General features: G+C 38.9%; 2 protein-coding genes across 4 annotated transcripts in view; one reads left to right on the top strand and one right to left on the bottom strand.

Moving 5' to 3' along the window:
* LOC138053976 (uncharacterized) overlaps positions 1-6,557 on the bottom strand; it is a 27,889-nt gene extending 21,332 nt beyond the window's left edge. The window contains exons 1-2 of one of the 2 annotated variants that reach the window (XM_068900507.1): positions 6,369-6,557; positions 1,326-1,398 (exon numbers count right to left, since the gene is read on the bottom strand). In XM_068900507.1, coding sequence (XP_068756608.1) covers positions 1,326-1,398; positions 6,369-6,373 — 78 coding nt within the window. In that variant the 5' untranslated portion in view covers positions 6,374-6,557. Of the gene's footprint in view, positions 1-1,325; positions 1,486-6,368 lie in introns of both variants that reach the window. The other variant, XM_068900500.1, reaches the window with a different exon arrangement.
* On the top strand, positions 2,840-12,039 carry LOC138053994 (uncharacterized). Of its 2 annotated transcripts, none has more exons than XM_068900518.1 (4): positions 2,840-2,912; positions 5,699-5,900; positions 10,358-10,464; positions 11,636-12,039. In XM_068900518.1, the coding sequence occupies exons 1-4, from the start codon at positions 2,886-2,888 to the stop codon at positions 11,873-11,875; spliced, it is 576 nt and encodes a 191-aa protein (XP_068756619.1). In that variant the 5' UTR covers positions 2,840-2,885; the 3' UTR covers positions 11,876-12,039. The 2 variants fall into 2 exon arrangements, with proteins under 2 accessions (XP_068756619.1, XP_068756625.1); XM_068900524.1 differs by having other exon boundaries at positions 5,699-5,828.
* The last annotated feature ends 253 nt before the right edge of the window (positions 12,040-12,292 follow it).

Here is a 12,292-nt window from a genome sequence, read left to right on the forward strand (position 1 = left end):
ATTCAGCGTATTCGAATTAAAGACTCACTGACAGAGGAGGCTCGATTTACACACATTCAAATCACATTTATTCGGTTTTATTACTGACCTCGAAGTGCACAAATATATGACAATTTAAATACTTGAAGGTATTCGTAATAACCAAATGTAAGGAATACATTTCGTTTCCGTCCGCCTAGTGATCGAAGATGTTCAAAACCTGACTCACCCCCGTAAATCCTGTTGAAGACGGAAGTAAGAGTGTAAAACTACCGCGTCCCACATCAAATGCTAATCATCGAAGTCACTTGTGCCTTTGTTGCATCAATTCCATGTCCAACGCAAAAATAAACTAACAATTCATATCTGCTCGCCACGCTATCTCACTATGTGTTATATGTCTGATCTTCTCGAATGTCCGAACTTTCGAGGCTTGTTTACATGAATAGTCACGAGACACTACACGTGAAAGCTAGCGCTCAGAAGGTCAATTGCCACGCTGTTGTAATTTCAAAATATTGATGACGCGTGACAAATGATCCTTCGCAAAAATTAAGAAAACCGGTTTGACAAGTCGAAACTGGACTGACTCATCCAATTCTTTGGATGAGCGGCAAAGCAAAGAATGTGGAGTCCGCGAGCAGAGTCTACTCAGTTCCTCTTCCCGACTTATCTAGGGAGATCGAAAGAGACACTGCTCGCAGGGTAACTCTGTTACTGAGAAACTAATTTCTTTTGACGGGCTCATTTTCATTAAGGTCAAGTTTCGGGCCGAAACTCCCTGGTGGGGAACACCAATACCCAAATGCGCCATACACTTTGTGGATGACTTTTACAGAATCCTTATAGCTTTATAAGGGGAAAATGAATATTGAATTTAAAGTTTTGGTAGGATACATGGTTCAACTACATGATTCTTGGGATCGATACCAAAGAATCAGCATCATGAATGGCTGTGATTTTTAGTGCTGCTGCCTGAAAAGCAAGAAGACGATTTTCTCGGCTTACTCCTTTATTCCGGTTATCCCCATTTTCCGAAAACAAACTTTGATTTCATCTTCTCTCCTTTGACTTATTTTGGTTTGTTTACAGTCTTCTCATTTAGATGAGAACAGATGCTTGGCTTTCGAAGCTTAATACTTGTATTAAGGGTGTATTATGATAGATCAATTACTCTCTCAGTTATTAACTATCCAGGCTTTTGATTTAGAACAAGACATGACAACGTTTCATTCTTTAACTCGCAAATTTATCGGAAAAGTTACTAAGAGCTGGTCAAGTTTCAAGCAAATCCCTTCATTCCTTCTTACATGTGTTGGCTGTTCATGTGTGTATCAGTTACTCACCTCATTCTTGGTGGGGTCAGCGTGGAACTCCCTTTCCCTATTTCTGTTAATTGCTTCGTCTTCCGGCTTAACCCTTGTAAGCCAAACATGGAAAAAAAGAAAATGCCCAAACACCTTCATTTCACGGGGGAACTCAAAGAAACTGGCAAACCTTGGTCACCTAAAGAGATGTTACATCGGCATCCGTCGATGAGGATAAATTTGATAACGCGACTGTACATGTTACGTTTTAGGAATTTTCCAGGATTTGTTTTCCGTGAACTATCTTGATTATACCATTCAACAAAAACGCATGGCTCCGCTCTGAAGTGCTCCACCTTTTGTGACATATTTTTAATAAACTCATCTTCCAGTTATTAAACAAGTTAATCTGTGGCTTTTCGTAAAGTTCAACTCTAACAATATTGTCTGAACTTTGTTAATAAAACACTCTTTGGGGTTAACTTTGAGAAGATTCTTTTGTTATATGTTTTTGGATTGCCGGTTGAGGGTACTCCATGGGCCTTAAAGTTGACACACAAATACACGAGCGTTAATTTGACGCGTGCTTCTCTAAAGGCATGCACTTGGGGGCCAGTTGATAGAGGTGACGACCAACGGCAAAGTGAAACAGTGGTATAGCGCTAAGGCTGGAACGAAAATCTTGGGCAAAACACGAACATTCTTCGCTCTACAGTCATGTTTCTGAATTCTTTATGTTCTGGCGCGTTCGTATACCTTAAAGTGGATTTACCTTCTGCTTAAGAGTATCACAGCGAAAACATGTGGGAGTCCTTGTCAGAAACGTGGGTGTAAAAATTGATATTTTTCCAGACACTTTAATGCAAGGGGTTAAATGGATGGAGTTCCGGGACGGAAATGGAGCAAAGCTTACAAACGATGTCAGTGAGCTCAAACGTGGAGAAAAAAGAAGGCATTTTACTCTTTCCTACTTTCTCTAGTTTCAATTATATAAGATTGTTTTCACGATACATCTACTAGTAATGAAACCACAAAAATCGTCATGCTCTTATTTCTATCTCACATTTAAGAACATGCTCAATGGCTCAGGCTAACATTGTAGATACAAAATGACTTAATTTTAAACTATTTAATATCTATTCCTAATATGAGCAGTTTTGATTGAGTAATCTGGAATTTTGCTTGTGATTTTAGTAATGGCTACAAAAAGAGAACTCAGTGACTAGTGCAATGTGGAATTACCAGCCATTTGGTTTAGGAAAAACAACTTTCAGGCTAAACGTGCACATAACACCGCTAACCACGATAAAATATGATTTCGCCGGTTTTCTGTTATCTTATCGCTATCATGCGCACCGTTGGTTTTGTGTGTAAAACAAATACACCTTTTTTTCTTTCGGAGACACTGTCAGTTTTGGCGACTGCGGAGGAAAAGTGTAAAATTGCGAGCAGCACCCCGCCCATTGTAGTACACCATGACAGACCACAAACGAGGTATAAAAAGGCGATTCATTCAAGGAAACTTTCATTCTTCTCAAGAACTCAGAAAGAAAACGAAAAAGTCCAGAAACTAACGCGGGATCCGACCCAAGCAACGTCATGGACAAAATTTGCTTCAGTTTTTTCGTAAGTGGAAAGTGCATTTTCCTCTTTTTTGGTTCAAACGTTTCATTCAATGGATTGATCTAATTGGCTGAACATACTGCTCCATAGTTTTTAAAATAATTGCCAAGCTTTTCCCGACTTTTGTTGAGACCATTTGTTAATTAACCTAAAACATAGAGCTCCTTGAGCTAAATTTACCTCAGTTAAATAGTCGTCATATAGTAGTAGCATATGAGTTTACTGCGATTTTCTTTTAATGAACTCATAATTGGATTCATCACAACTTTCTTGTTCCTAGATCAGCTTATTGCCCAGAGGTAATTCTACGTTCCTTAACCTCTTTTCAAGGGCTATCAGCTAAAAGAACCTACTCGGGCCGTTTATTTGCTGAAAGTACAAGAGCCAGAAAATTTTAGGACCTAAATTGTTAGGTTCGCAACGTGACGGCTGAAAGTTACCTTCCCACTTTTCGTTAGGGTGCCAAATCGATATCTTCCATTCTCGATTACTCGTCCATTTGCGCCAAGAGTAAAAAGAAAAAGAAACCATTATGTTGAAATTCGGTTGTCATCCGCATCCAACGTACAATATAAGGTATTTTTCTATCTTCAAATTATTACCGCTAATCTCAGTGCTTTTCGCGGCAATTTTTTTTTAGGGGTGTAGGGATGGCGCAGTGGTGAGAGCACTCGCCTCCCACTCGGCGTCATATGCATAAGTTACGTTTGTTGGCTCTCTGCTCTAGGGCCCGTTTCTCGAAAGTCCCGAAAACTTTTCGAGTCCGAAAACTGAAGCCATTTGTGAAACTGCCAACCGCTTGTTTTGGAAAGCCAATCTTTTAACATGTTTTCAGGCTAACTAAAAGAAACAATTTTGTGAAGTTTGACGACTTAAATCCTCTCCGTTCTTGAGATACAGAAGAAATTGTGAGACCCGAAAATGGCACGTAAAGTTTCGGGACTCTCGAGAAACGGGCCCCTGCACCGAGAGGTTTTTCTCCGGGTACTGCTCCGGTTTTCCCCTCTCCTCAAAAACCAACATTTGACTTGATTTGCGTTAATTGTTGATTTCAGTTTACAGTGTCCTCTCTCACGAGTGCTCCAGCGCTAAGAAGACTAGACACTTCAATAAATTTCCTTTCCTTTGCTTTTATTAATGACGCATAAGGCTAAATTATTATCTCGCTGCGATGTGTTTCTCCCAGTTCCGTGAAAACGACAGGCGTGGAAGCAAGTAAAAAGCCTGAAATTCTGATAGACATCATTTTTTGTCTTATTCTATCCGTATCCGATGAAAATATTTCTACTGATCTCACACATTGTTCCATGAGCACCCACCCTTTTGTATAGTCCAGATCTTTTAACTCTTTGTCGATCTTTGGTTTAATTAATTTGTCTTGTCTTTCTTCTTAGTCATTCTTCTTAAACTTGACGTAATTTCGCATATTTTGTCGTGATGTGTTCCAAGTACATAATTTTCGGCCAAACTACTGAAGTCAGGTGACAATAACATCGTAGGATTAATCGTCACAACTCTTTTAACAAGGCCATTTATCGAATGCTCTAAGTAGGTACCAGGAGCTCATCTAAGCAATCAATAAGTCCTAGTTAATCTGTTTGCAGAGCCAGGATAATCTTTGCGATAATTGAATTAGTATATAATGGTTTATCTGCTTCCATCACGTCTAACTGACACAGAAACATGTAAAATGAATTTAATTTGAAAACTATATTGCTTTTAAGTGGCTAGTAATCCAGTAGATTTCACATGGTGAGTGTTTAGAGGATAATAGCACAACCATGCCGGATTTAAGTAGAGGATACAAACTATGCTTTCAAAGTAATCGGATTTTCGATCAAGTTATGCGGCAAGTAATCGGGTTGTCAGTCAAGTAATGCGGCAAACGCATTACGGTTTCCGTCGGTTTCCGTAATGTGTTTTTGATAATAGATAAGTAAGCTCGTAAGAATGGTTCGAGGCTTCTTTGAAGGAAATAGATTACCATGGCCACAAAGTAGGCTAATTAAGCTGAAATCAAACCCGTTCACATCTGAAGTAGAGCTCAAGTGTACTTAAAGTCTACTTACTATGCTAGTATGAACCCAGCTAATACTCTATTGCTGATCGTGATAATTCGAATTTATACTCAGCAAAATAAAAAAGATATTAAAAAACAAACTGACATCAGGCAATTATTTAAACATTATTTTAGTCTTTAAATTTGATTTTACCATTGCTTATTTGGCTTGCAACAAAATTGACCAAAGTATTTCCGGTGCCTAGTCGACATTCATGAAATGTAAAAAGTCCTCCAATTTCCATGGCGCTTTTAGACGGGGGTAATTGATCCACCCGAAATAAATATATACATTTTTTAATTCCAAGAAACAGCTGAACTGCAGAACACCTGGCGACTTATTTGCATAGGAATGCATTGTTATTATGTTCCTTGTTCTTCAAACGATGCCGCTACAAGTAACTCCCCAAGAGACTCTATGATATACCTTTATTTGTATAACCTTTGCAGCGGAAACTGAATTGTGCTTAACATTTATGTATTTAGTAGTACAACATTACTGCCAATGGTTACGTTACGACAACCTATCAAGAACCCTATCAGTCTGAATTGTGAAAACCTACCCTAAAATATAAGAACCTGTTCAGCCTGACCTCGAAAATGCTAGGTTCTTAAACGCAGGTTTTTACTGTATTTCAATATACACCGTATTGCTTTCTGGGGTTAGAAAAAGGAGCTCCGCTTTTAGGCTTGTCTAAATCTATATATTATGTTTTTTATGCATGGACAGGTTTGCGTTGTTCTCTTTGGTTCTGAAGTCGGCACAGTCACCAGTGTACCTTTTCCGCAAGTTTATGTTCAGGTTATGAGGCTAAGAGATACTTTGGGAGGTTCTCTAATTAAACTTCACGCTGACAAGTGTAAGTCATCAAACACGAGGACCTGGTGCACAGCTTCAGCCAATGCATCTTACCCAAATGACCCACTTGCTAGTAAGTAAACTAAAACATAAATGCATAACTACATGTCTCTAGTGATCGATTCCTAGAATCAGCATCATGAATGGGCCGTAATTTCCGCTGCCTGAGAAGCAAGAAGACGATTTTCTCGGCTTACTCCTTTACTCCGGTTATCCCCATTTTCCGGAAACAAACTTTGGTTTCATCTTCTTTCCTTTGACTTATTTTGGTTTGTTTACAGGGTCTTCTCATTTTAGATGAGAACAGATGCTTGGCTTTCGAAGCGTAATACTTGTATTAAAAGTGTATTATGATAGATCAATTACTCTCTCAATTATTAACTATCCAGGATTTTGATTTAGAACAAGACGTGACAACATTTCATTCTTTAACATGCAAATTCAACGGAAAATTGACTAAGAGCCTTGGTCAAGTTTCAAAACAAATCCCTTAATTCTTTCTTGCATGTGTTGGCTATTCAGGTGTGTGTCAGCTACTCACCTCATCCTTGGTGGGTTCGGCCTGGAACTCCCTTTCCCTATTTCTGTTAATTACTTCGTCTTCCGGCTTATCCCTTGTAAGCCAAACAGAAAATAAGAAAATGCCTAAACACCTCCATTTCACAGGGATCGGACGAGCTTAGAAGGATGGACGCTACATAACATGTTGAAAGACTAATTGAAAACGGAGACTCAGTGCATGTTAGCAATTATGTTCCCTCTCGTAAAGAACTTCCGTTTATGGCCAGAGCTCAAGTACACTTGAGATCGTCCATGTTTACTTACCATGATGAGCGTTCATATTAGAATTCAAACTATGCTTTCAAAGTAATCGGGTTCTCAATCAAGTTATGCGGCATGCAATCGGGTTGTCAATCAAGTAATGCGGCAAACGCGTTTAATTGACGTCGGTTTCCGTAATGTGCTTTTGATAGTAGATAAATAAGCTCGTAAATTGAAGGAAATGGGTTACCATGGCCACAAAGTAGGCCGATTAAGCTGCAATCAAACCCGTTCACATCTGAAGTAGGGCTCAAGTGTACTTAAGCTCTACTTACTATGCTAGTATGAATACTCTATTGCTAATCGTGATAATTCGAATTTATACTCAGCAAAATAAAAAAAATATATATTAAAAAACAAACTGACATCAGGCAATTATTTAAACATTATTGTAGCCCAAAATTTGATTTTACTATTGTTTATTTTGGCTTGCAACAATATTGACCAAAGTATTTCCGGTGTAAAGTCCACATTCATGAAATGTAAAAAGTCCTCCAATTTCCATGGCACTTTAAGACGGGGGTAATCGATCCACCCGAAATAAATATATATATTTTTTAATTCCAAGAAACAGCTGAACTGCAGCCGTGATTTTTAGTGCTGCTGCCTGAAAAGCAAGAAGACGATTTTCTCGGCTTACTCCTTTACTCCGGTTATCCCCATTTTCCGGAAACAAACTTTGATTTCATCTTCTTTCCTTTGATTTGTTTTGGTTTGTTTACAGTCTTCTCATTTAGATGAGAACAGATGCTTGGCTTTCGAAGCGTAATACTTGTATTAAAAGTGTATTATGATAGATCAATTACTCTCTCAATTATTAACTATCCAGGCTTTTGATTTAGAACAAGACGTCGGACAACATTTCATTCTGCAAGGGAAACGTCAACTTTCGGAAAATATCTGTTCGGAAGACGATTTGAGATCTAGAATTTTCGGAACATTTTTTTGTAAAATTCCTCGCTTTCCTGCCTGTCCTAGGATTTTCGAACATCTAAAACATGATATAATTGCCCACTTTTAACGGATTTGTACCCTAAAAAGGTCACCTAGAATTTTCGGGAGCCTTTTTTCTAGCTGAAATTTTCGAAAAGTTAAGTTTTGGTCCCTATAATTTTCGGATCACTAAACTTTCAGCTAGGGAATCCGAACAGATGAAGAATTTTTAGGGGATAAAAATATGCCTCTATCTACCGTTTAAGTACTAAAATTCGTTTAACAATGCTATGTTTAAGTGGTTTTGAACTATATTCTCGTTGGGTGCCCCTGATTCTGTAACACCTAAATTCAACGGAAAGTTGACTGAGAGCCTTGGTCAAGTTTCAAAACAAATCTCTTAATTCCTTCTTGCATGTGTTGGCTATTCAGGTGTGTGTCAGCTACTCACCTCATTCTTGGTGGGGTCGGCTTGGAACTCCCCGGCTTTCCCTATTTCTGTTAATGCACCTGTCACTGTAAACCCCCACCCCCCACCCCGGGGAAACATGGGGCATGGGTGGGGTTTTGTGGGGTCTTTGACTCTTTGCCTTGCCCGAGGAGGTTAGGGATTCATTCATTTTTGCGTTCCTTTCCCAGAGAGGTGGGGGATTAGTACATTATAGCCTTTGCTTGTCCCTGTTGGGTGGGGGATTAGTACATTTTAGTCCGTTGCCTTGTCCGAGCAAGAAGGAGTAAGGAATCTGTAATAACCCAGTTGGAAAGGGGTCAGAATATGCACAGTAGGAAGTAGCAGGGATTGACAGGCCTACACAACTCCTTAACGGTTGAGACCTTTGTACCGTATTTTCGGTCTTTGACCTCTTTAAAGGTTTGCTCTTACGAGCATGTCTTTTTGGGATTTCCCCTTTGAAAAGATATGAGTGGTACTTCTTTGAAAATTTGCCGTAGAGAAGGCTGGTTTTTTTCATAAAACATGTTAAAGGTTTGGCATTGCCGGGTGATACTGCGTCACCAAGAGCAAGATATCTTTAGGGATTTCATTCCTTTGTTTCAGGGCTGATCCCTTTCTGTGAATTTGATGTCAGATAGGAGTGCCTCAATCAGACGTTTTGGATAGCATCTAGCACGGAGACATGATTTAAATTTGTAAATGTTCTCTTCAAATGTTGGTCTTGAAGAATTAGTGCGTAGAACTCTTCAGGGCTTCGCCCTTGATCATGAATCCTTTTTTGACACCTGGTGGGTGGCTGGAGGAAAAATGAGTGTACTGAAAGGTTTCAGTCGGCTTGAAGTGTGGTTTTATATCCATAATGGATTGATTTTGAAAGCGTTTGCTTTTGTATACAACAGTGTCTAGAAATGTAGCTTCGGTGTTTGATGGTAGGGTGGTATGAGTTTGCTTGTGTAATGAACTTGTCTATATCCGGTTTGCTGACATCTCAAAGGAAAAAATGTCGTCAATGTATCGTTTCCAAATCATTGGCTTCATGATGCTTTTGCTGCGAATCTGTGTCTCAAAATCGGCCATAAAGATATTTGCAAAGGCAACGACCATTTTAGTACCCATAGCGGTACCGTGAATTTTTAGATGGTTCTTCCTGTTGAACTGGAAAAATTTTTCTTTGGTTATGAGTCTTAGCATTTCTTTGATATAGTTTGTGGAGATTGGAGGGTTATTATTGTGAAAGTTTTCGTATGCTTTGCATACTGTAGTGATTCCCTCTTCTTGTGGTATACTTGTATATAGACATTGCGACGTCCATTGATACAAGGAAAGTTCATTTTGCTAACTTCATCTCTTCAATGAAATTGATGAAATCTGTAGTCAGAGTCTTGAAGCCATTTGTAGTGTGCATTCCTACCGGAATAGTTGAAGACATAATGGACTGCTTTGTCTCCTTTTAAGGTGGTGTGTCCTGAATGAAGCTAGAAAATTTGGCACTTGCTCCATGTGAAAATGTGTTGACAAGAAACGTTGAAGTATTCAAAAACAAGAAAAATGTTAGTCACACTTCTGAAAGTAATACTGCGGGTTTAGACAAGAAGATTTTTTGTCCCCTTTATGTGGGGGATTATCCTCATTTTGATAGGGATTAGACCCAAAAATATGTCCCCTGTATGTAGGGCATTATCCTTGTTTGTTTTTGCTTTGTGGGGTGGGGGTTTACATTGACAGGTGCATAATTGCTTCGTCTTCCGGCTTATCCCTTGTAAGCCAAACAGAAAATAAGAAAATGCCTAAAGACCTCCATTTCACGGGGGTGAAATGATGGTGTTATCCAAATGATCCACTTGCTAGTAAGTAAACTAAAACATAAATGCATAATGTTTTTTTTTCCCGTGAAGCATGGACTTCCACATCATCTGCGCAGTCTTGGAAATTTGGAGCAGCGCTAGTCAATGATCTTCAGTAATAGCGTTCGCGAGAACTTCATGAATCCGCTCGGAGGACATTGTTTTCGTTGCTTAAGGAAAGAATCGGCGCTTCTTGAGGGGAAGAAGAATCGACTTAGATAAAATAATCTGTATATCCGTATTTTTCCCACCATTGGTCCCTAATAGACAGAATTCCGATTCGTTTTATTTTGTGTAGTTTCTTCCTGTTGTCTTTAACATTTTTGTTTCGTTCCTGTTTGGTTTATTGCATTTTCCCTTGTTCCTAAAATTGAAAAAAAATCAACAACATATAATTGAATGAAAAAACTCGTTTTCCTCTGATAGACTTTAAATATAATAGTTGTCTTTGTAATTAAAATTTTGTTTTTCTTTTAGTACTGACGATGAGGCACCATCATGGCGACAACGTATGCTTCGAGATAAAGCATAATGAAAGCCAATATTCTCTGAAAGTTTTGAACCACAGCGAAATTGTATTTGAGGTAAGCTCGATGAAAATCTTTTCAAGTCTTTTCACGATGTCGTTTGCAAAATGTGGCAACGGAAAACTCAAAACTTGATGTCTGGGAAAACCCTGTTGACAGTTGACAACTGAATTTCTCTCCTTCTGCCTTAACTTGTCCACTCAAAATGCTTTGCTATTCGCCTTTCATAACTTTTGGGTATGGACATTGTCAAAATAGACCATTTCACAGTTGTAGCTAAGTTACCTGGCCTGAGAATGGAAGCGAGGCTGCCGATGACTCTGTTTTGATACAAACCTTTTTGCATTTTAAGAGCGAGTTTCAATCGAGTGTCGTAAAACCAAGTAATTACTTTGGCCAATAAAAAAGGACGGGACATTCCAGTAAATCAACCAAAACTCGAAGTAATTACACGTAGCGGACACAAAGCGCGGGAAAATGTGCACGCGCGAGCCACGATTGATTTTGGTTTCACTTGTGATTCGTTGAAAAAGTGGCGCGAGAACTTTGAAACAATCACTGAGTGAAGTAATGCAAAACCAAAGCAATTCGCTAATTACTTTCGACACTCAAGGTCACCGACAGCCTTGTAGCCATAAGTAGGCTAGGTCACTGAGCAAACAACTGTAAAACGGTCTATTCTTCGCTCACAGTTGGTTAATCACATCCATGGTACTGAGCTAATACGTCACAAAGTGTCCCCTTCAGGGAAAAAAACTTATTGTTATCTACCTAGACTTTCGCTCAACAAAACGAGCACTGTGATTGGTTGATTCTTGGTCACGTGGCCCTGATCAAATTCAAATGTATCCCGACCAGGATACAATTCCGCAGTTGCTACCCCCTCCGGATGTTTTGCTTCGATTGTTGCAGGAAAAGTCTGAATATATAACAAAGCACTTAATGTCTGGTCCCTCGGGAAACTAGTTAGTTTTGTTTTCCCTCGAGTCCTGATGTTTCCCTCGACTTCGTCTCGGGAAATATAAGGACTCTCGGGAAAACAAAACTAACTGTTTCCCTCGGGACCATACATTAAGTGTATAATGTACTCCTGTTTGGTTAGGATACTCTATCAAACAACTCTTAGGAGTTAACAATCTTCCGGATGTCTTCTCTTTGTGTTTCTGTATTATTTATTTTTATAGTGAGATTGTTTGCTAAATGTATCCTTTCATTGACTTGCTCTCAGAAATTATCGTCAAGAAGCAACTGCAGGAATGATTCAGCCAACTTATTCCACATGTCAGATTTCGTAGGAGACGAAGACTTTGTTAGGTTGAGGAGTCAAAGGCCTGGATTAATACCACCAGCACAAGCATATCTTTCTGCATCAGAAAATTACTCGGCTCATTCAACCCGCGGCAAACTGTTCTTGACCAAAAAAAAAGGTTTTCTTGACCAGTTGTATATTAGCCGTCCACCTAATTAATATTTTTTTAAATAAAACGATGACTCGGACCTTTCTTTTTCTGACAGAAAATGTTTCCTTAACTTTTCCGACTGAATTTTATTTTCGTAACGTACAAATTTATTACCAATGCCTGCATGTAAATTATTATTCCAGCAATCATTGACTTAAAGTTTGTGTCTGCTTTTGACGTGTTAATAAAACATTCCTTTTCTAAAAGTATTATTGTTGTTGTTAGTATTATTATTCTAGCGGTATTACTGGTAGTAGTAGTAGTAGTAGTAGTAGTAGTAGTAGTAGTAGTAGTAGTAGTAGTAGTAGTAGTAGTAGTAGTAGTAGTAGTAGTAGTAGTAGTAGTAGTAGTAGTAGTAGTAGAGGCAGTAGTAGCAACAGAAGTGGAAGTGTCACGTGCTGGAATAACCAAGAAATGTCCGCGAA

The sequence above is a fragment of the Montipora capricornis genome, chromosome 1, assembly GCF_036669925.1.
Source record: "Montipora capricornis isolate CH-2021 chromosome 1, ASM3666992v2, whole genome shotgun sequence".
Taxonomy (NCBI): domain Eukaryota; kingdom Metazoa; phylum Cnidaria; class Anthozoa; order Scleractinia; family Acroporidae; genus Montipora; species Montipora capricornis.